The sequence below is a fragment of the Calidris pugnax genome, unplaced genomic scaffold (assembly GCF_001431845.1).
Source record: "Calidris pugnax isolate Ruff unplaced genomic scaffold, ASM143184v1 scaffold32, whole genome shotgun sequence".
NCBI lineage: Eukaryota > Metazoa > Chordata > Aves > Charadriiformes > Scolopacidae > Calidris > Calidris pugnax.
In genome coordinates, this window is record NW_015090783.1 from 7,482,317 (window position 1) to 7,506,910 (window position 24,594).

General features: G+C 40.0%; 1 protein-coding gene across 5 annotated transcripts in view; it reads left to right on the forward strand.

Annotated features, from left to right (window-relative positions):
- CABIN1 (calcineurin binding protein 1) overlaps positions 1–24,594 on the forward strand; it is a 116,431-nt gene that overhangs the window by 72,254 nt on the left and 19,583 nt on the right. For all 5 annotated transcript variants that reach the window (XM_014964666.1, XM_014964691.1, XM_014964700.1 and 2 more), the window contains exons 31-34: positions 12,657–12,820; positions 14,881–14,977; positions 16,288–16,929; positions 17,385–17,459. In XM_014964666.1, coding sequence (XP_014820152.1) covers positions 12,657–12,820; positions 14,881–14,977; positions 16,288–16,929; positions 17,385–17,459 — 978 coding nt within the window. The remainder of the gene's footprint in view (positions 1–12,656; positions 12,821–14,880; positions 14,978–16,287; positions 16,930–17,384; positions 17,460–24,594) is intronic.

The following is a 24,594-nucleotide window of genomic DNA, read 5'->3' on the forward strand; positions in this document are numbered from 1 at the left end:
GGGGGGGGCCGGGACCGGCGGGAGGGAGGGAAACGAAAGGCGCCGGTGCTGCCGGCCGTAACCGGGGCGCTGGGCTGCGGGGTGATGCCCCGGGGGGAGGCCGGGGGGGGAGCCGGGCCCTCCCCGGCAGGGACAGATGCGATGTTGTAGTAAGTTTGCTTTCCCTCTGCCACCAGAAGCGCAAACAGCTGCCGGCTTCCCTAAATTGCAGGGCGTTTCTCGGTGCGGCGAGCCGGTGCCCCCTCCCGTTCGGCTGGTCCGCGGGTGGTAAAGCCCTTCCCCGAGCGGGTCGTTCCCCGCGGGGAATCCCTTCCCCGGGGCTGGGCTGGGCGGGCTCCGGGCGCCCGCGGGTTCACCCCCAGCGCCGAGCTGGCAGGCGGGCAGGAGATGGGCTCTGATGACATTTGCCTTCGTGGTTGGGAAATACTTCATTAGTTCGGTTCGCCTTCGGGTAGAGGCTGTAACAGATCTGCTTTGCTGCACAGAGGAAAAGCTCGAGAGCAATGGGAAACGGAGGAGTCGAGAGAAGTTTGGAAGGGGGGACGAAAGGGTGAGGGATTTTTGTTCTCTTCTGTCTGCATTGTTTGGGATTTCTCGGTCTCCTTCCTCCACCCCCTTAGTGGGATGAATTATTTAGCACCCTCGTTTTCAATTCAGCCCTAAAGCTTGCAAGGGGAGGCTTTCATGTCTAGAAGAAAAAAGAGACGGTAGGTCTGTAAAAATCATGTCTGGCACAGAGCAACCCAGCTGTGATCTCTGGTGTGCACTCTGCTGTTCTGCCTACGACAGCCAGGCTCACGCTGGAGATTCCCCTTCTTAACGGTGACCTAACAGAAAAGCCTGTTGTTCAGTATCTATTTTGCATGAGCTACTATGCTGTACCAGTGGCAGCTTCATTCAGCTGAAGAGAGAGAGAGAGAGGATAAGAGGATTCCAATTTAATTAGCAGTTTGTTAAAACCAGTCAGCTTTGTCTGGTCACATGTTTATAATTTTAGAACGTATGTCTTAATTGCAGTAAATTCTGGTGTGCGTAAAGCAAGTGCTACATGATGTTTGCGGCATTGGCTGTGGCAGCTTTGTGTTTCTATTTTTTTAATTTACTGCAGCATGTGTTTATTTGTGCAACGGCAGATTTTTGTGCGTGCTGTGGGTATTTTGCATGGAAGGAGATCTAGGAACTAAAGCATATGCTGTGGAGGTTTTTATTACCCAGGGAGCTGCAAGATGTGTCTTTTTTTTATTGGAGCGTATTCAGGTTGACATCTTGAATACCCAGATATTGTTCTGGTTGTTTTCAATAATAGGACTTTTGTGTGTTTTTAGCATCTTTAATCGGAGTCTGAAATACTCCAAATGTTGAGGCCTTCCTCACTCCTCCTCCCCCTCAATAATTACTCTGGTTGTTCTCAAACAAATAATTCCGATCTTGCAATATCCCTGAAATCAAACACCAGCAGACTGTGCCCTGTCTTCTGCTTAGCTGACTGAGTCACTGCCGTGCCTTGTGCTAGATTAAGCTGTTATAGTATTGCCGCTGGTTGAATATTGAAGATCCCCTGTGTATACTGTGATTTACATTACTGTAAATAGGGTAATTGAATTATAGCTTCTCTGCAATGTCTTGTTCCTCTTATCAAAGATCAGTCAACTTTAGCTGGGGTGCTAGGCAGGCTGCTGCCTAAATGTTTACTCGAATTAGACATTTCCAGTAAGTCTTGTAATTGGATAAAGTACTACTTTTGTTCATTTGTTTGTAAACCCTGTATGGCTGAGAAAGCCCTGGGAGTCCTGTAAGCAACACAGTATTAGGTGTTAACACACATCCCCACCCCACAAAAAAGAAAAAGGTAAAATAGTTGAATAACAGAGCCTATGACATTCTTTTTTGTTGCATGAATTCCTGTATCTGAGGAGAAAAGATATTCTGAGGTTAGCTATGGGGTGTATAACACTAAGAGATTTTTTTGCCTTTTATAGCAGTCAGGACTCGTTCAGGGCCTCCACTTGCTGGACAGAGAAGGGAAGTGTTCTATGGACGCTGCTGTAGTGGGGGGAGAAGAGGTAGTGAAATGAGTTATCTGTCAGCTCCTAATAACTTAATTTGAAGCTCTTAATTAGCGAGGATGAAATGTGCAAACTCACGTAGAGCTTTAGTTGTTTGAGAGGAGTGTGTCTTCTCCAAGGCTTGACTCCCTTTTACCACTGCATATGTCTTTTTAAGGCTCATAACTGTTAATAAGAAACAAATATTCCATATTACCTATTTTAAATAAGCTGCTTCCTGCTCTTAGCTTCAGCTGACAAACAGTTTAAAATCCAGGATGTGTACTTCTGTCATTCCTAAGCCAGTAGGAAACCTCAGGCAGAACTGTGACCTTCAAATATGAACTATGTATTTGCAAATCTTTATAAAACTTTATATCTTTATAAAACTTAATATCTTTATAAAACTGGCATTAAAGAAAAGGAATAGGGAACCCTCATCAGATCTTGTGGGATTCTGATTTGAGATTAAAAGGCTTTTCCACTAGCTCTTGCTGTCATTTTACCTCTGTCAGGATACTAGAAGAGTTTAAATTTTTGTTCAGTTCAGCTCTCTGTTGCTTTTTTTCTTTTCAACATTGATGAAAGATGCAAGTACTTCTCTGTGCTTCCAGATTGTGTGCGCATACCGAAATACCAGCCAGTGATGGAACATGCCATTCTTGTCACTTTCCTAAAGGCTTTTAGAATTTGGTGCCTAATAGTGAGCAGTTGAGTATTTTACTTTTTAGTACTATTCCTGGTATGTATGGTATTTTATATTTTTCTCCTGGTTGATAGCACTTGCTATTAAAAATACTGAGAGTTCTCTACATTTCCATATGCAGCTGTCTTAATTTTTGTAAATAACCTCACAGCCTATTCACTGACGTTTATTAGCTTTTTCTATAATCTAGATTTGTTCCGAAATAAATTGCAAACCCCCTATCTATATATATTTTGAAGGCTGTGGCTCATAAGCTAAAAAATATGAGTCTGAGGTCATAACAACTCTCATGAAAATTTGATGAAATGTTGCTAGTACCCAACCAGAGGTAGTCGTTACAGCTACATATTGATATCTTACCTTCTAATGACAACAGAGCTCTCTCCCGACCAAGCTGCAGTATGTAGACTACACAAATCTGTTTGGTTTTGTGTTGCATCCCCTCGAACCTACTTACTTTTTCGTTCTTAGAGGTCAGTCGAGAGAAGCTACATCCAACAGGTCGCTGAGGAAAAATGCACTCTTCTGAAAAGTCCGTGTGTGGTCCTCCCAAGTTAGATGATGTGGCTGCATGATCACTTGCAGTGCTCTGAGATAAGGGAAACTCATGTGTCTGAGCGATGCATCTTAGCCAAAAGGAGAATGTTTCTAGGTAATTTTATATGAGGATGAAATTTTATATCAGGCTGAAATTAAGCTGAAGGCTCTTCTCTGGTAGTTTTAAAGATTATCACTTGATTGTATTTTATGAGCCGCTATGTGATACTGCTTTAGAGAGGATTTTCTCTTTTCAAAAACTGTGATGGAAACCAGTAGCAAGTGTTCTCTGGACCTTTTGATTTATGTTCCTTCAGGCTCAAAGATCTCTTTCAGCAGGATCTCCTAATGCCATGTACTCTAGTGATTTGGTGCTGACAAGAAAGAACATTGAGTGCTTGATGAGTATTATTTAATGAAATTATGACATTTTCCTCTGTGCTACGGATCTAACCTGAGACCCTCTAGCTTTTGGTATTGCCTGAGATTTTGAGTGTAACTTGGTGATACATTTGTAAAACACACAGGTGGTTGGTGTTACTTTTTCTACGCATTTTATTAATATTCTGAAATTTTTTGCAACCACTGGGATTTTATAGTTCTTCATTTTGATATTTTAGTGTGTGCGCGTGTGTCTTTATGCAGAAGAGAGTCTAAAAGCTGAAAGACATTCTGTGCTGTCAGTGCAAGGATGCTGGATGTCATTTGTGGAGTGGGAGTGGGCAGTTAAGCAGTTTGCTTCATAGTAAGGGATGTAGGATTAAAGAGCCATTTTTGTTGGCGTAAAAAATTTAATATTTTGGTAAAATAACTTATTACCACTGTGACAGCCTAGCTTAAAATACTCAAAAACAGTTGAGTCTTGTATGTGGAGACTGTCTTGCTGTTAAAAGGAGAATCACTTACATTTTATGCATTGGGTAATCAGCAAATTACATCTAGAACTTGGATATTTAAGTAGGTGAAAATGTGTTTCTTCAAATCCTGTGAAATCCTTCACGCCTACTGAAATAGTAAAAGGTGACATCCTGTACTAGGAGACTTTTACTGACATTTTTCAGCATGAAGAATCGCAAAACAACTCGTAATTCTACATGAACAATGTTCTGAATCTCAATAATTAACATACCTCTTAATGTTACAAAGTTCTTGTCCTCCTTTTCTTTCTAGTATCAGGTATACTGCACTAGATGATGGAGGTGAATCAGTGTAAGCTTGTTGGAGATAAATAACTTTAGGTACCCGTAAGACAAGTAGGTAAGATTTAGCATTTTTCATTTGCTGCACTCACCCACCCAACTTGAAAATTAGCTGATGCTCTTGTGCTTGTAGCAGCTGCTTTGGCCCATTTGGTTATTCCGCGGATTGTGTCATTCTCTACATCCTTTTGAACATCTGTCTTATGTTTAACTTATTCTCCGTTTAAGCATTGGCCTGTTGTTATTCCCGGAGGAGTGGAAAGGCTACCTTTTGGACAGGGAGACATTTGAGACTTATCTCCAGATTTTAACTCTTCTGTCCCTGCTAGGTATGTCTGAGCTCTCTTGATAGCTAGGCTTTGCCATGTTGCACTAGTCTTGTATTCATTGAAGCAGGATTGTTGTCAGAATAACGTTAGTAATACACTGTGCCAGGTTCACTATTTTGGGGGGTTACCACATGCAGGCAAAAATGGTAGCTCGTAGTTCTGTGTTCTGAAGAAATTTTTGATTTTCTTAAAATTAGACTGAGGTAACCCTCCCTGTGCCAAATACAATCTAATGCCAGTTAAAGTTCATGTATGGTACTAGCTGTTTACTTTGGAATCTCTGGGAAGATGGGGACAGTCACTCTAGCAACAGAAATGTAGAGGTCTCGGTAAAAAAATGTCATCATCCTGAAACTTGCCCCTCTCTGGACACTGACAGCTTCTCCCAGCTTTGTGTTAGCCCCAATTCTCTTTCTGGTTCTGCAGCCCCTCCTTTAGGAATGAGTAGTGGGGCTCGACCTTGACATGCTACTGATAGAGCCCAGAACCACCTGCAGACTTGCTACTTGGCATTTATCTCCCCTAATATTTGTCATCTTTTATGACTTACTCATCATCCTTTGAGTTCAGGGGCGATAGTCGTTTCTAGCATGTCGCTCATCACTTCCTAAGGTGGAGCCTATAATAGCTCAGGTGAGCCACATCCCCTAAGTGCTTTTTTCTCTCTGTGAAGGGTTCGTAGGTGATATCATTAAACGTGTGTGTCTGTATCCCAGACATGGGGAGTTAGATTAAATGAATCCCGCGTTGTTGAAAAATGAGAGTTTGCTAATGGCTGCAGGGGGCTAAGGCAGTAGCTTGCCCATTTCCAGGCAGATGGATGGACTGTACCAAGCTTGTTTCATTAGCTCTGAGTACCATTTGCATCTGATGCCAGGCAGTCTGGTTGTAGCAGATACGCAGAAAAGATCTAAGCAGAAAAATCCCCTTAAACAAAGAGAGGCTGTCTGTTAGGCAAAACCAGAACCCCTGTCACTTTCTAGATGTGCCCTGCTAACTATTTCTTTTGGTGGTAAAGAAATCTTCCTGCATCTGGCCCCTGAGAATACCAGGATTTTGCATTTCTTAGGCAAAGGGTTTTCCTGTTGAGGGTTTTGTCTTCTTTCTTCAGATTTCTGCATCAAGTTATTTGCTTATTAGAAGATGTAGAAGCATTCTGCATTCTTTGGATTTCTGTGCTTTATATCCTCCCAAAGAAAGAATTCCAGGCTCTTTCAGGCAGGGACAGGACATAAACCAACATGTACCCCCAAAAAATATATTGAAGTAACAAAGGCATAATCAAAAGTTCGAATCTGGGTGAGCAGAACCTTTCTCAGTGTTTTCTTTTGAGTAGATAGAAGTGCCTGACTAAATCTCTGTGTTACTTCTCTTCTGCATCCCTTTGGGAAACCTCTTTTTCAGGTTTTTAAACCCTGGGTTGGCTGCAAGACACGATGAATGAAACTTACAGCCGATAATTAATTCCTTTTCTATCAATCCCTTTTTCTCTCTTTCCTAAAATACAGCTGGTTAAAGGGAGCAACTGCTGGAGGAAAGGCAATAAATTTACTGAAGTAATTTGTCCAGAAGTCTTTTTATCAATAGCTGACCTTCCAGCTGGAGGAGTTGTCCTGCTGTTCAAAAGGGAACCGTTTTTCATGTTGGTAACGGGAGGAAAGAAAACAAAAGTCAGTGTTCCACAGTTATATCTTGAAATTCACCTTTGTTTTAGCACCCCAGATTTGCAGAGTAGAGAAATGAGGGGGTAGGCAAGACAGAATCTAATGGTTTTTTCCTGGCATGCTCTGGGGAAGGATACTCCACTGGCACTGTTGCTGTTAACCTGGAAAAGGAGTGTGGGGAGTAGTCATCTTCGTCCAGGGGATGATGCATTATGCACACACCTCCCGTGTTTCCAGGATTTTCAAGTCGGTGATGTCTGCCTGAGGCACCGCTGCAGAGCTCCAGAGGGAACGAAGCCGTGGCACTGCTTCAACAGGATTGCACCTTCAAAACAGGCTTAGAAGGGTCCATCACTCCTTCTCACTTTTTTCTCTGTCTTTCTTTCCATGGTACCCATGGAGTAGAATGAATTCTTTATTTCCCTTTGTTACAGCAGTTAGCAATTTCCCTTTAAAAAGTGACGCTGTGACTTTCTGTTGACATCGCTGTGAAATCACATGGTACATGGGAACCGTCTCAGTAAAATCTGCCTCCTGACTGAGTGAACAAAAACTTCTAGATTCTGCCTGGCAAGCGGCCAAACCCGCTGTTTTGCAAACTGTCCGTAGACCTCAGTTTCTGTTTCACTAATTTCACCTGAACTTGTAACTCATCATCTTAACAAGGCATTTCTGGTTTTATATAATTGCTTATGCAGCGAGGAAATGACTGCCTTTCCCTGCCTCCTGTGTGTATGTCCCTGACTCATGCTCACACATAATAGTCTCTCTGGGTGGGTATGGCCTGGGTGTTCTTTTCATACGGTTAGAACCAATTTAACTGTAAAAATGATTGTTCCAGAAACTGAAAAATCTGAAATTTTAGACTCTGTGTTTTGAGGAGACAAGTAAGAGTTGAAAATTGTCCATTATGTTTCTTTATCAGTGTACGATAATTGGAGCATGTGGAGCAGTTTCATTTGTTAATATTTTTCATGCTGCTCTCTTGCTAAAATAATGCTGCGGAATTCCATAGTTCTTCCAGAAAGCCTATGTGCTGCTCATTTCTTCATTTAAAAAAGAAGGAAAAAAAAATAGACAATATTTACCTTGTAAATTGTATTGTGCCTGGTTTTGACTTATTAAAGGGAAGCTGCTGCAGTTTTGCCTTATTTCTGTTTCCTTTTCCAGGCTGATAAAATGTACTTTATGTATTATCATACTATTTTTGATGTTCTGTTACTGTACAGCATGAACAAGACTAAGCAGACAAGAGGAGTGCTGCTTAAATGCTCTGAAAGTTTGTAAGACTTTTCTGAAATTAGCGAAGTCACTCACAGAAAGCAGGGGCTGCTTTTCCCTGCAGCTAGTAATGTTAATATTCTGTATATCACTGCTTTCATTTCTTAATTCTTTTGTACCCACTCGCATTCCTGTTCACAGAGGTGGAATTGTTCCACTACATACTGAGTAGTAATGTGGATGAAATGAAGAATTGAGCAGAAAAATAATAGAATTATCTGTAGAAAAGAAGAAAAGCCAAAATCAGGTGACAAAGTAAAACAGTAAGAGATAGAGGAGCATGTTAAAGTTGGATGAGAAGAGGTGACTTTGTAATTTGCTAAGTGGGGGAGGGGGCAGCAGTTTTAATGGTTATATTCAGAACTAGCAGGAAGTCACGAGTCATGCAAACGCACGCCGAGTTGAACACAAAACAGGGCAATGCTTACGGGGAGGAGTAGGGATGCTCAAGGGTCTGTGCTGTATATTTTTTTAGCTGAAAAGGGTGAGATTTCGAATCCTGTATGTTGAAACTATTCAGCTTGAAGCATATTCCTTTCCTTTTCAGGCCCCCAGTGCAAGATCTTATATTGACCTAGATAACTGTGAAGAGAGGACATGAAGTAGTACTTCAGTATGTTGTGCTTAACCTGGTATTAAAACATAGACTTAAAAAAGTGAAAGTGTTTAGGAAAATGTGAGCTTTTCAGACATTATGCAGTTGTGCCTACTTCAACTTCTGCTTTTAAAATATTGTGTAGGTTCTTGCATTATTAATTGGTGGCTTCTCCCCACCACTTTATTAGTTGGTTTATTCCTTGTGTCGTATTTTATAAGAATCTTTAAATAATATCTAAATTAGATTTGTTTTTAATAAATAGGACTGTCTTAATACGACATTACTGAGATTCACAATTTTTGGTTGAAGTGTTTGGTTTTGCTTTGGTCACTTGAAGGCAGCAGTGGAATTGCGTTTGTATGTGGTGCAGCTTGCACTTCTGGGACCTTTGGGAAAAAAGAAAATAAATTTAAAAAAGAGGGAATTGCGTCATAACTAACTGGAGGTCTTTCTTTGTAGCAGTAGTTGTTTTACGTGTTTGCATGTTGCATGTGAATTGGATCGTCTGAAGTATGACTAGCGTTTCTCCATCTCCTCAAGAAGAGAAGCCGTGGAGCGCTGAGAGAGGAAAGTTTGATTTCTGCTTAGAAAATGGCTTACTCTGAAGCTCTGCAGTGTCAGCAGCAGCCATCCCTCCATCCCCAGAGAAGTTTGGGTTTGTTGAGAACTGTCAGCCTTTTCTCCTAGGAGAGGCATTCCTAAACCCCAGGGAATCCCCTCCCGTAAAGTTCTGGAGTAAGCAGCGTGGAGGAATAATAAGTACTTCCTTCCTTTCTATTTTCAGTGACTGAACTAGAAAGTATCCACTGTTGCTGTCGCTTGTGCTCACAAATCTGTGTGCAGTGTGGTCCTCTTCTCCTCACTCTCCTCCCCGAGCCTTCAGTTCTTCTGCAAGGGGAGTTTGTGCGGCAAGTTTCAAGCTGAAAAAGATTTTTAAAGCATCACCAGGAGTATGCAATACTGACTTCATTATTCAGTTTCATATTTAATTCAATATTGAGTTATCCACGGAATTTTCTGGTGCTCTCAGATTTATTTTTTCTAGCAGTACGTATCGAGCTTGATTCCTCCGCCCCCAGCTCTCCCAGAGTGTTTGTTTAGCCAGGAAGGCATGGAGAGCAGCTTCATGTTTTGGATCTTGAGAGGCATTTTGGAATTGTTGGAAGTGTCTCACTCCTTCCTCTGGTTTCATGTAAACAGCTTCACTGGCTGTTGCAGGCGGGAGGAGAACCTTTCAGCTGCAGGAAGCATGGCCAGCAAACGGGAGCGCTGCGTTGGATGTGAGATCTTTCTGATGGCCAGAGCCAGAGACATTTTGTTAAGTGGCCCGAGTGCTGATGGTCAGTGACAAAACCTTTCAAGGAACTGCAGATGTTTGTCACAGGGATCTGTACTCCTCCGTGTGTGTACTTTCAAGGGAGGTACTTTGCTAACAAATCTGAATTTTCAAATGAGGATATGAAAACTTTAATTTTAGTCGAACTGAATAACGTTTTCCAGTCTCCTCCCCAGCTATTTCCTTACAAGCTTGGCCTTTGTATCTTAAGTTTTGTTTAAAAAGCTGACTGCTAGGCTATTTTATTACTTTTTTTTGGTAGAAGGTGCAGTGTATGATCTGAATTCACAAATACTCTTCCTGAAAGTTATTGATAATTAGGAAGGAAAAATTCATGCCTGATGGGCTTAGTTAAATTTCTCTTTGAGAGAGGCTTAAATGAGACTTTCTTTCGTCTGTGACTCAAATTGCAATCTTAAAAAGAATTCAACACCACTCATGAAATATATTCTGATAAACTCACTTTAGCATTGATGTTTTGCATATTGCTTAATAAAATCACAGTGGGTGGAATGAAGATTCTTCTGACTCCTGATGGCAGATTTCTTTCTGCTTTTGGCTTGAGGCTGCATGTGAAACAGGCAGGTATGCAACAGCACAGTAATCTTATTTATTGCTGTTTTGCATTTGTAAAACTGCAAGTCAACACATGAAAAGTCAATGACTTTCCCTTTAAAATCAGACCTTATTGTGTAATAGCAGTGATAAACACCTCCAATGTGAATTTTAATTTAGAGGCTTCCAACCTGTTCTGTTGTAGAAACACAGAGGAGCAACATTCCCCAAAATATGCAACTTTGTTTCTGTGGGATGGACTCTGTCACTTTCACGGCTTTCTAGCTGCAATTGGCATATCCCTTCATTGCAAATTTTTGCAGTTTTACTGCACTATTGTAATTTCTGGGGTTATATCCTTTAAAATGTATACACAGGACATGTGAGAAGGAGCTGCAAAATTATTTTCAATTGATTCCAGGTACAGTATCAGAAAGCTCCTTCCAAGTGATCTGCCTAATTCAAATGAAGGATGAGATAATGCTGAAAAAGACCAGGAACCTACACATTGGCTGTCTTCCATTCCTACAGTATGCATCTAAGTTAACCATAAATTGTTTTGTATAGTTAAATTGGCTAAGTAGGTTCTTGCAATGTGGTGCCGTTATGAGGCATTCACTTGTTTTAGGATTTGGCAGAAACCCAGTTTACATACGTGCGGAGAAGCAAAAAATACCAGCTCCAGAATGTGTGTGTTTCATCTGTAGCCTGAAAGGAAAGTCACTGTATAGTTTTGGGGAAGAAAAAGCTTCTCTATTTAAATATGTGCTTTTTTACAGAACTGTTACCTGCAAGATCTTTGTGTGCTTGAGAGCTACTGAGCTGCAGCAGCAGTTAAGAGCTTTGCCACCAAGCCGTGGAAGGTGCTGGTGGACATTGGTAGTTGGGGATAGGAGGAAGCGACGGTTGTGCCTCAGGGGTCAGTCATGGTATGGTTTTAGGTACTTTCTGGAAAAAGGAAGCTACAAAAAAAGTTTGAAAGAAAGCTTCAGGGAGCAAAGAGGAAAAATGGCTTTCTTTGTGATCACTAGGGAGTAAGAGCAGAGAGCATGAGGAAAAGCAAGAGCAAGAGAATTTGGCAGAACAGTCTGTGTGCTGTATCTAGTTGAAGTCGTCGTTTCCTATTTAAAAACACTGGTATTTGTGTGTTGTTTTTTCACAAGTTTCTATACATCCTGTGGAGTAGAACTGCAGATACTCTGCGGACGTGCAGGGGGAGGGTCTGCTGTAGACCAGCCGGTTACCTATCTGCTGCTTTTGTGGCCAAATGTCATTTCTGATTGCAGTAGTAATTTTCTTTGCTTTCACCTTGCGTTAAGTTCTGAAGGATTTTGCTCACACTGAAAGTAAAGCTAAAAATACTGAAGCAAGACCTTTAAACAAGGATAAAAGAGTAAATATTTGTATATCCCATTCTCTGAACAGGTTTGGAAAGTAAAATTCATTTTCCGTCAGGTACTTCTGTCAATGAGATTATTCTTTTCTGTGTTGTCACAAAGTGGTATACATGACCAGAAGATTTTCATCTTAAAGAGCTGCCACAGGAGAAGTTTCAGGACTGAATAAAGCGTGAGGGGAGGGTTTGCATTTTTGTAACAGCAATTTTTTTGTGAATGGTCATAGCATAAGTTACATAGAAACACGCAAGCATAGTGGTATTTGCACTGTATTTTTTCAAAGATGGGTGACTAGTGTGTTGACAGCATCCACGTTAGAAACCTGAAAAAATTATCTTTAGACTTATTAGACATTGCAAAATCTGAGCTGAGTAACCGTAATGAAATTATATTTTCTATCAGTCTCCAGCCTTGGTCCCCAAAGATTCCCTTGTCCCAGAAATTTAATTAGAAGGCTCAGGCTGTATGCACAAGTACTTTGAATCTGCCCCTGGAAAGTGGAAACTGCTGAGCAACCTGATTCTTTGTATCAGACTGGTTAGTGCCATGGTGAATGCTGATGGTATCAAAGCAGTAACCAAGTTCCTAAGACCTTCAGTAACAGATTTGAAGATAGAAACTTGCTGTGGCTGCACAAGAGTAGCAGCTTTCAGGCCAGGAAAACTTATTTTAACTTACTCCTTGTAACTTGGTGGTTGAGCTTTGGCTTAGGCGGGCAGAAGTTTAAGAAAAAAACTCACAATGTAATTTAGGCTTTGCTTGTTTTTTTCTGGAAATAGTTCATATTTAGAAGGTGTGCTGTGGCTTCTGCAAGCCTCCCTCTTTAACTACTGGGAATTGACATAAATCGAGATCTCCCTGCCTGAAGGACGACAGCATTTGTCTGTCCATTACTCCCCAGACCCTCGGTGAAATTCACTGTGCTGCAGAATCCCATCCATATTTTAAGATTTCTGTCCTTTTCAGTTGGATCTCTCTTTAGTGGTTTCCTCTTTTTCTTTCTCTGCAGGGAATCTGGCGCATCCCCGTGGATGAGATCGACCGCCCGGGCAGTTTTGCATCTCATATGAACCGCTCTATTGTCTTACTACTAAATGTGCTGTCGCAGCTAAAGGACTACAACACCTTGCTCAAAGTCTCATCTATGCTACAGAGGACCCCTGATCAGGGAAAGTATGATACCTTTATTTTAATCCATTACTTTGTAAAGCTTCAAATATGTTTTGTTCGCTGTGTAACTATTTTATTTAAAGACATACTTAGTTTAGGAAGAAAGTCTTTAGACAGATTTCTTTGGGAATATAGTGGAATGATGGTTAATTTTTCTCAGGATTACAACTCCATAGCAGAGTCTAGAATTTCACTGCATTTGTCTTGAAACTCAGAGCAGCCACCGAGCAGCTGCTTTGAGACTCGCAGAGGTTTTCTGTCACATGGAGGGATTCGCTGGTGGCATCGCGACTTCTGCGCCCCTCTGTTGGCCTCTTGCGTAAGAGCCATGTCCAGCGAGGGAGGTCACGGCCCAGGCATCCTGCCTTCCTGTAATCCCAAACAATGGTTATGTGGCTATTGGCAGCTGATGCTATTTAAAAAGCTTATCCTATTCAGGGGTGATCTAATTTTAATTGCATTGACCTTATTTAAGAAAAAAGAAGCCATTTAATGTGAGCTATATACAGGTTCATATCAATGGGAAGACCCAAAATAAACATCTAAGGAAAACATTGAAGTGATTGAGGTAAAATACTAGTAGCTTGCTGAGTGGGAAATGTTGAAACTAGTCTCTGGCAAATGCTTAAGAAATTGAACTGGCTGATTGATGGCAATAAGTTGGAAGCATTGAAGGTTTCTTCATGTGTTTTTGCGTGTGAGTGCATGTGGATTTGCATAGATTGTAGTACGTCTGGGAATATGTCACCACATGTTCAGCAAACTTGAAGCCAAAAATACTTTGACTTTTAGCATATCAGAAGTACTGGACCATAGAAGGTTTAAATTCTGTCCTAAGCAAGCCACAGCTGTACTAAAAATATTAAGTTATTTATAAGTCTAGACTGAATTTAACAAACAAGTAATTTGACATGTTGGGTCAGTCAGTGCCAGCCAGGGTGAGCTGCAGTTGATACAGGAACTTATAAATGCAAATATTCTGGGTGTGACTGGTATATGCCTGTAACGACCCTATTTTTAAAAATAGGGTGTTTTTCACCGAACTTTAGTTATTACTGAACTAATGAGGAGTCAGGTTTTTGTAATTTTTTTCTGAGAAGCAGCCATCAAATTACCAATTTCATGTAATACTGCAGAAAGAAAATATGTGTACTAAAAATGTTGGCTATTTGACTGAAGTAATACCCTTCAAAATTATTTACTTGATTTTTATCCATCTCCTTAAAACCAGCCAACTCTGAAATAGAAATTCCATTTTCCATCAACCTCAGTTAGGTGGGGTTGGTGGCTGAAGATACTTTCCTTGAAAGTGGACTAAACCACTGTCAGAATACACCGATGTTACAATGCTCTAGTAAATAAAGTGAATAATATTTACACATACAATATTTTTTTTATAATAGTAAATGGCAAAAAAGGTATTAGCACACCAGTGTTAGCTCTAAGAAAACCTAGATTCAAAGGCAATTGATATGACCAATGAGAAAGGATTTGTTGATGTCCTTAATCTCACATGCACTGTTTATCCAGAACATGAAAATCACCTGACAGTTCAAGATAGCTTTGTGTGACTAATACCCTTTTCAAGAAAATCTTTGAATAAAAAGCTGGGATTTGAGGGTCACTGAAGGCTTGATATAAGAAAACTCTAATCCTGGTTGTCCATTTTGCTATGGGCTTTTGTTTTGTTTTGGTTTGGGTGTTTTGTGTTTGGTTTGGTTTTTTTTTTTTTTCATTTTCCTCTTTCCTCTGATTGTAGATAGTGGTATCTTTTGCTTCATGCACGTCATCTTTGGTTGTGGGTGAGGTGAGGGGAGGGAAAGTGTAGGTGAGTGAGGGGAGGTGAGTGTAGTGAAAATGTTATATTTCAATATATGTATATTTCATATATATATGTATATTTCATATATGTATATGTTTTGTTTGCTTTCTTCTAACTTGTCTTAAAATTACTTTGTTGGGTGTGGGGTTTTATTGTTGTTTTTTGATGTTTGGTTCTTGCTTTTGAAGTCCTGTAAGCTTGTGGCAGTTAGCTTAATTTCTGTTATCTTGCTGTGGCACAGGAAGTACTTGCGTGATGCAGATCGCCAGGTTCTGGCCCAACAGGCCTTTGTGCTTACAGTGAAAGTGTTGGAGGACACTCTCAACGATCTGACGCAGGTAAGGCAACAGTGTGTAAAATAGTCATTGATTCAGTAATTAGATTTTCCTAGGTGAGTTTACTCATTCCTTGCTTCATTCTAGTACCTTTTGTATATATGCAACTACACAGAAAACTTTCTTTCAGCATTGTTCTTTCTCATTTTTGAAATCAAGTAACAAATACAGTTCTTGAGAATGGTTTGCGGTAAGTTTGGTTTGACTGTCCCTGTCAATTTCAAATGATGGTCGTTACATGGAATATAAGAACAGCTATGTTTTCAGGTGGGAGAGTAACACAGTTCTTGAGAATGGTTTGCGGTAAGTTTGGTTTGACTGTCCCTGTCAATTTCAAATGATGGTCGTTACATGGAATATAAGAACAGCTATGTTTTCAGGTGGGATCTGTTGGAAATATCCTTTTGATATAAACTAAGATTCTTCTTGCAAAACAAAACCAGACAACTAGATACCACGTGCCATTTTTAACTGCTAGTCCCTGGCAGCACCACACCTGCTATTACATTTAATTGTAATTTAGATTTAATTTTAAAAAGTCATTTAGAGACTAATCAGTTTCCAGGCTAAGATAACTGGAAATTAGAAGTTTATTTGGAAAATGCATTCAAGGAAGAACTTGTTCCTGAGATTTTTCAAGTTAACAGAGTATAGGCTTAACAAATTTAAATGAAAACATCCTTAAGAACACTGGAAGTCTGTGTACGAAATAGTTTGTTCATAAATCTGGATAGAAGAATTGTATCATTAGCCGTTTCTGAAAGGAGAGATGATGTACTGAGGTTTTCTACCATCGGACCATCACCAAAATAAGGGTACAAAAATTGAAATACTACAGCAGAGTTTAGCATGCTTCTTGACACACTAACAAGAAGTGCTTATGTAAGAGCAACTGAAGGGAAGATTCTTAAATTTGAGGTTGATCTGCAGCTGCCAAAAGAAACAGGTTCAGTTTTGATTTCAATACATTAGCAGAGAATTTTGTGCTTTAAATGCTTGGATTTCATTTAGTTGGATCCCATAGTAGAGACTGAAGTGGTGGGGGAAAATATAGCATCGCAGCTTTGGTTCAGGCTATGCTGTTGATTTCTCCGTGGTGTTTTCACTGATTAAAATACTTAATCCAAGTCACAAGTCTTGTAATTAAATTAATATTCAGGAACAAACAAGAATGAACATGGAATAAATGCATTTTCTTCAGCAGAAGCAGTAATGGAAAGGTATTGACTCATTGTCAACATTCATGGTAGTCGTAGCTGTGCTCAAATGGTTTCTGATTTCAACAATAACAAAGAATGACTTCTTTTATTAAGGTTTCAGAAGATCAGAGTTCCAAGTCTTCTAACGTTGCTTCAGGAAGGATGACAACAGACGTCTCTAATAAAACTAGTGCTGAAGAAGGGAAAGATGTCCTTCCCAAAAAGCCAGTTTTATCAGATGGAGCAGTACATGGTACTGAAAATGGAGTAAAGGAAGTGACCCAGGGACAAATTCCCAGTGCTATGGACATACTGGAACAAGAGGACAAGAATGACAAGGAAATTAAAGAACTCCCTAGGCCTGGTTCAGTTGAGCCTATGGATCTTGATGGATATTCCAATGACCCTGAAAAAATTGATTCTTTGTGTAAGCGCAGTGAGCCAGACCGGCTTCAGTCTGGCAGGAACTCAAAGGAAAGAGCTCCAGAGAGCCGTACTCCTGAACTTTCTTTGGAAGAGCTAAGTATCAGCTCAAAACATCAACAGCAGGCAGGTAAAGGAATCGTTCCAGCAGTACCTACAGAAGAACCTGTCCAGAGATCAAGCAGGAAGAGGAAATTACTTGAGGATGTGGAGTCTGGGAAAACACTTCTGCTTGATGCTTATCGAGTGTGGCAGCAAGGTCAGAAAGTCATGGCCTATGACCTGGGTAAAATTGAGAAGATCATGTCTGAAACATACATGCTGATTAAACAGGTAAAGTGTTTTATCACTAATTTTAATTTCTCTATCTGACCTCGGACATGATTATAGAATAACAATAATTGCCAAACCAAGCAGTGTATAAGTGGCCCTGTACCTTTTCAAAAGTTGGGGAGGCAAATATCTTCCAAAGAACCACTCTCATGACAAGACCACTTGTTGGGGGGGGAAGTAGTACCCTCCATGTTTTGGAAGTAAATTTCTGAAATCAGTTAAGAGTTATAATACCAATTATGTGGGGTTTGTTCGTGCTAAACGTTAGTTTGAATTGAGAGAGTTCTGTATCTTCAAATATTTACTCCTGAATAACTTGAGGTCACTGTTTTGCCATAGAAGTGTTGCTTCTCCCCCTTACTCCCATGTCCTATATACCCATTTCAGCTGAATTTAGTTGGATTTATAGAGGAGCTAAGTAATTATGACTTCATTAGTTGTGATTCTGTGTTCAGGTGGATGAAGAAGTAGCACTTGAACAGGCAGTCAAGTTTTGCCAGGTGCATATGGGAGCATCAGCACAGAAACAGGTAAGCTTTGTGATGTCCCTGGCTGCTTCTAATAAGCTTTTATTACATAGTGTGTACAATCGAGGGTGTTGCTGGGTGTGGGCAACAATTAGAATTGCCTACTTTCCTTGTATTGTTGTTTTCTACAATAAGTGGGGCCACACTAGTGTAGGGAGCTCATCCCTTTTGTTAGGGTCATCGCTACTGTTTATGTCAGGCTTGAAGAACAGTTTGTGTGCCCAAAAACTTTTGGGGAAGCACCAAACAATCTTCAAATTGAAATTTCTTAATGTCAACATCACTCCTCAGCATTTCTTGGATGGTAATTACTTCTCTCTGCTCCCTAAGGGCTAACAACCTCATCAGCGTTTCCCTTGCTAACGTTGCACTCTGTTCCGGAGGTACTAAATATGTTTTCTTTCAACTTGCATGGTTGAGAATCTGATTTTAACACTCTTATATTACTCATTTTGTTTTTAGCTTGTAATTTCTGGGTTTATCCAACAAATAATTACAGAGCTTTAAAGGGTTGGCTATTTATCAATCCTTAATATGAAGTCAAAGCCAAGAAGAAAACTGGATGAATGACGTGTTTAGTGGTCATTCATTTTGCCAGCAAACCATCAGTTGAAAGCCCTAAAGCATTTATAGTTTTGTATTTTCCATAATTTTTGCGACCAGCACAAAATGAAGCAGTTAATCTGCTGATTTTGACTAGAAGATAAAATAAATTTTGAAGAAAAATCTATGTTTCCAGTTAATAGCTTGTGTTTTAATGCTTCTTGGCCTTTGTGCATGTTTTATGCTATGAAAAAGTAGACTGTGTTATCTGTTGCTAGCTCTCAAAAAGTAATTAAAATAGCATTTGCCTAAAGATATTTGAAAAAAACACTGTTGGAGTACAACTTCAGAACTTTCTGTTGTCTTTGAGTGTTTCACAAGCAGTCTGTATGATGCTTAAGTGTGTAAAACAGGAAGCATCTCAAAGATTTCCTGCACAGGAAAGGCAGATAACTATATGAATATGTTGAATCGTGTTCAGTACTGATTTAAAGCAGAGCTCTTTCAGAAATGACTTGAACAAACTTATTTTATGAGCTACAGAATTGCATTCTCATTTTCTTCTGTCTGTCTCTGCTGTCCCTCAAGTATCTCTTTTCCTATTTCATCTTTCCATCATCTGCTGTAACTTCCCATCACATGTGTTACTCAGTAGAAGTGTACAAGTGGGAGTACAGGCTACGACTAGTCCAGAGATACCCACACACTGCATTCCAACTTGCCATTACCAGGAAAAAAGTATTGGAGTTGCAGAGAGTGCTTCTCCATCACTTGATTATTTCCCTTTGCCTACGCACTAATTTTCATAAAATGGAAGGACAGTAAGTCTTTCAGAATTTCTCTTCATCCTCCAAATTTGGATGAGGCTTTTCTTCTGTAAAATCCCACTATCTCTGCTTTGCAAAAGCGTAATCTTTTGAGGAGGTACATCTCTGATGTTAGCAAGTTAAATATTGTTTTAATGTGAAAAGGATTTGAATACGTATCTCACCTGTTTTTCAAAGCAAATGCATTTCTTAAACCTCCAGATAATTCTTCTAGTTTCTGAAGCAAATCCAGTACCCGGCCTTGGTTCTTTAGATCTTTTCAACCTAACCTCAAATAATGCACATTGCCTGGTCCTCCCTTCAGTGTGTTAACTTGAATGACAAATGCTTCTCAGAACTAAAGTGCAACCATGTTGGAGCTGCTGGTTAACAGGCAAAAAAACTTACGAGGTGAACTGTCTGTATTATATTGAGTTAAGAGGTCTTCCTTTTAGGTTTTTCTGCCTAGTGGAGCTGAAGAAAATTGAGGCTGTAGGTCAGCTCCTGTAACAAGGTTTAGTGCTGTCTACTTTGCAACTGCAGGAAAAGCAGATAATTCTGTGTCTTCTGTGAAAGTTTCCAGATATTTTCTTGTTTCCATTTAAAACATGTGCCTTCCAGTGGAGCCTGAACCTTGTGGTTTTATGCACTAGTCTCTTGAAAGTATGGATACTTGTTCTCCTCATCTTGTTTTGCTGAATATTGTTATACTGGTGATTGTTGCCTTGTCCAGGAGGGTAAAGGAGGTTCAGAACCTGAGGACAGACTCTGTTTTACAGCATTTGTTCTAGACAAAATTATCTTCACACTACATTTCTTCCTGAAATGGTGTTAGTTTTAGTCATCAGGAGACATGCCAACCAGTGTTTTTTCATGTATTGTGTAGAAAGTCTTAGTCTCGAGTATCCATAAAGGTTTCCAGTCATTAATACTGAGATAAAAATTATCTAACAGTGCATCTAGTTAAAATGAGCAATTGTACAGTGCATCTCCTAGCAGAGTAACAGAAGAGCATGCAAAAGGGAGTTTTTCTTTATTTGATTTTTATGGAAGTAACTTTCAAAAATCTTTATTTGATTTTTATGGAAGTAACTTTCTCCAATTTGTGCCCCTCAGAAGTCAGTAACATTTTTCCATTGAGCTGTAGAAATGAACAGGAATGTCAAGAGAGGTATTCTTGTAGAAGTGTTTCTATGCTCATAGTCCAGTATTTAAGATTTTAAATTTTTTTAAAAAAGAAATCTTGGCTCAGCATGTTAAACTAAAAAGTCTTATCTTGGGGGAAAAAATAAGAGTTGTCACACTGTGATTTATGACTTCAAAATAAAAAAAAATTGCTAATAAGCTTCTTTAAAAGGTAATGTTACAGTTTGCTTTTTGGATGTATTCACCTTTTCAAAAACTACTCGACCAAGTCACATGTATCAGCCAAGTTTCTTGCTGGGCTTTCTTGAAGATTCTGAGTATGCGATTGCTCTGCCAGCTCTTCCAGCAGAGCCAGCGGTTCCTCAGGCACGTGGCAGAACATTAGAATGGTGAAAAACCTGCACACAAACTGATGTTCAAAGTAGGGACAATAGGTGAGCTGGTATTTAACTGCACTGGGAGGGATGAGGTTTCCTGTTGAATCACTTGAAATAAAACATCCCTCTTAACGTGGTGCACTTTGAAGCCTGTAACATTCCCTTTTAGGAAGTGATCCCAGCTAATGAGATTAATACGTACTGCAGTCTCATTTTTCATGTGTTTCTAGCGAGATCTTGTAAGCCATGTGAAGCTGCCTTACTGCTAATACAACGCTATGAATTCATGTGGAGACACAGGAATAGCCACTCTTGTAGACATCTGTCTGTTTTCAACAGACTGAATCCTGGTTTATTTAAAATTGGCAAGTATGTGCCTTCTGTAAACAAATGATGTCATGTATAGAGCTGCAGCAGCCCAGAGAAGTGCTTTGTTATTGGATAGTTTGAGTAGGTTCACAGGGCTCTGTGGTTCTTCAGTCACTTGTCCCAAGAAATTGACAGTCAAAAAAAAAAAAAAAGAAAAAAGTGAACACAAACCCCACCTTGATACATGTCTTTCTCTGCTGTCTGTTGCATTTTACAGTTCCAGGCAGTATATGATTTCTTTATGGAAGTTTTCACTTGTTACTAAAATTAGGAATTGTTTGAATTATGACTTTTCAGCTTTCTTCCAGACCGGTCAGAGTTTCTAACCTAAATATTTAACAACTCCATTGGAATCTTTTTATATGGCTCTTCAGGCACAAGCAGAAAACAATATAGCAATCGGTAAACGGAATTTGACGAAGTGGGTTCTTAAACTTTTGTGATGAGATCTAATCTTTTAATAGCTTGGCAATCCTGTGATCCTTTCACTTGATTTCAGAAATCCTCTGTAATCCTTGTGACTGATGCAATGGGAACATGTATTGAGCCAATGAGACTCTAGCGTAATCTTCTACAGAGTCAGCTAAATGCACAGGGAAAGGTTGGCTCCCAGCTTTGAAGAAGGCAGAAAAAGATGGTGGTACAAAACCTGGCCACGATAAGTTTCTGTGCTCCTGGAGAACTGTTGAAATTGAAGTATTCTCTATTGAAATATGACACATAAACAAAGAATAGAGATATTTTGTCATGAGATCTTGAGTAGGGTAGCATAGGGTACCCTGCTCGCAACAAAGAAGTTAATATAGATATTTTGTCATGAGATCTTGAGTAGGGTAGCATAGGGTACCCTGCTCGTGCCAGGGACAGAAGATCGTGTTTCAGAAAGGGGTGCTTTATATGTGTGGCTGCTCTTCATCGTTCAGGTGTTGGTTTCTGTCGTTACAGGATGCTGAACAGTCTGCTTGTGCTTAGACTGTACTGCCTTTAACAGAAAGGTGTATCTATGTCTACTCAGTACAGACATGGATAAAGTGCATTAGAGCTCTAGTGTGGTGAGGAACTGGACCAGTTAAACAAAATCAGTTGAGCATCATGTTATCAATTAAACATCTTTTCAAACTTAATTGGATCCAGCTTTTATTTTCAGGAGTAATTGATGTTTTTCTCATAGCAAAACCAATTTTGCTTTACCAAATCCTGCTAATGGAGGCTTTGAGTTTTTAATATCTAACGCAGAAGAACGTATCAAGTGGGCTGAAATTGCTGTCCTGTAGTGATCACTGTGTCAATAGTAGATAAGTTACTAAAGTTACACTGGAGATTAATTTATTTTGTGGTCAAGCAGCATTTTGAAGGATGCTTGTTCTTTTCTTTGATTTTCTCAGTCTGAGAATGTTATCAAAAAGATTTGCAGAGATCCTGAAAGCAGTCAGCTATTGCTCTGAGTTACAGGATATATTTTTAGTCTTGCCAACTATGATTTTCTCATGAAATTAATGGTCCCTGGAAATGGAATACCAAGGAGGCCTTGTTGAGGGAGAATGAAAGATTAAGAGGCAGACTGGTTTGACCTTGACATAACATTATACTTAAATGTGTGGTCCTAAGGACCAAGGCGGGGACATTTTCGCAGAAAGCAGTTGTGAGGCTTCTAGATAATTAGAGAATTTCTAATAAGCCTTTCCATTGACTGCCTAAAATCAGTCATATTGAATTCTTCATTTTGTATATAATGATGACGTCTATGATACTGTTAAGGACGTGTCAGTATGGGAAAGTTATTGCAGCACAAGCTAGAATAAAGCTTCCTAGTGCACAGAATATTGATTTAATGCATATGGACATACTTCAGCCTAAGAACACGTCTTTTTTTTCTTGACCTGCAATTTGAAAAGGTATTTTTATTACTGTGGACTTCATATTGAATGCCTTAATATTAAAATTGCAGCTTTTACCACTGTTGAAACTGTCACGACAGGTAGCCTAAAGAGGACATGTAAAACTTTGTGGTTGTGTGTTAAACTATACTGTATTGCCAATCCTGAGAACTGAATTTCTATAAAGCAAATAGCTTAAAACATTGCAGACATCGACACTGCACACAGGGCTGGATTTAACATCTCTAAAAATACGAGAGTGTTCAAAGGCAAAGTTCCAAAATGCCACTAAGGCTCTAGTCCTGTGTTGTGACCCTTGAGAATATGGGACTGTATGTAGAAAGTCCTGGTAATGGGTAGCGTTGTAGCTGCTGAAATTTCGATTGGCTCCTCACAGTATAGTATATCATCTAAATGTCATGAGAAGGGACTGTTTCAACATTATTGAGTTATTTAAGACTCACTGCTGCCTTAGCCAAAAAAAATCCTTGCTCTGGGACCAGCTCCATCCCTGAAGAGGGAGGGAGAGAAAAGAAAATTTCAACCACCCTTTCCTGCTCCGGCTGCCAAACCTGGAGCTCTCCTGCCCCATTCTGACTGATCCAACACTCCCTTTCACCCTGAGCTTCACTCGCCGCTTCCAAACTCACACGTCCACGACCACCTTCTACCACTGGCTGGTGCCAAAGCCTGAGTGCTCTCCTTGTTTCCCTTTCTAAACCTGCAGTCAAAACTCTTCAGCAGCTTTCAGTGTCAGATCTAATTAAACATGATGCTTCATGAAGAAGCTGCCACCAGAATCAAAACAAGTGAATTTTATTATAAACACAAAGGCACAATCAGGTTATGCAAATCAGCCGTGCCTTTCAGGCTCCTGGCGGGCTGCCAGCGTGATCCCTCATTTTTATAAAGTTTTGCTGCTTCTGTGATATAAAAGCAGTATTTGTTGAGGAAAGGCCCTGTTTTAGTGCTGCTGTTCCTGCCCTTCTCTAGTTCCAAATCAGGCAACTGAGGTCCTTTCGCCAGTGTTTAACACTTCCCAGTGCTGGTGAGGAGCAGTCTGAAACCCCAGCCTCATGCTGAAGAATTTTAGGGCGTCGTTGGTGATGGGCTGTGGCTGGAACTGCACAGCCTTAAAAGTGCTCAGATTGACTCTGGAGCATCAGTCTAGTGATGTTACAGTCTCTGTTGGACCTTATGGTGAATGTGGCATTTTATTTGGAACATGAAAAACTGTCTTTTGTGAGTGAAGCTAGAGGGCACTTCAGTGGATTTTTCCCCTTCTGCTGTGGAATGCAGTCAGCGCTGCAGTGACATGGTCTTTTAAGCTTTTTTCTTCCAGGAGAAAACTTGAGAGCGACTTGTTTGAACTGCCTTGAATGTCTAGAGCATTTTCTTCTCAAATTCTCACTTAAAATAAAAAAATAAAAACAACCCACAAAACAACAAACCACCAAGCTGTTCTCTTCAAGGAACAGCTAAAAGCCTTCTGTAAAGGCACTTTGCTGGGGATGGGAGGAGATAAGTAAAATATTAAATAATTAGAAAATAATCATCTCCAGTTCTACCTCATGTGTTTCCCCCCCTTTTTGTTCCACCCACATGCTGCTAATTTTCAGCTTTTCTTCCTGCACATCAAGACGTCAGAGACTGCTTACAGAAAAAGTTGTTTTTCCTGAGTTTCTATATGCTTTATTAATGCAGCAAAGATGACAAGAAAGGGAGGGGGAAGGAGGAGGTGGGGATGGCGGGGACAAAAGGACGAGCTCTTTCATGGTCTCACTCCTACCAAAGGGTGACCATTTTGTTCACTGTTGCATTTGCCAGTTGCCATGGCATCCCCCTCTCACTCTATCCTGGAGGTGTATTCTTGATATAATTAACAGCTCTCCTCCTTCTGTCTCCTGCAGAAAGCAATCATTAAGTGAACATGAAGGAAAGAAAAGTCACTTTTTATCTTTTACTTTGTCTATCAATGTTTTTCATCCTACTACCTTATCTCTCTTGGCCCAATAATGAC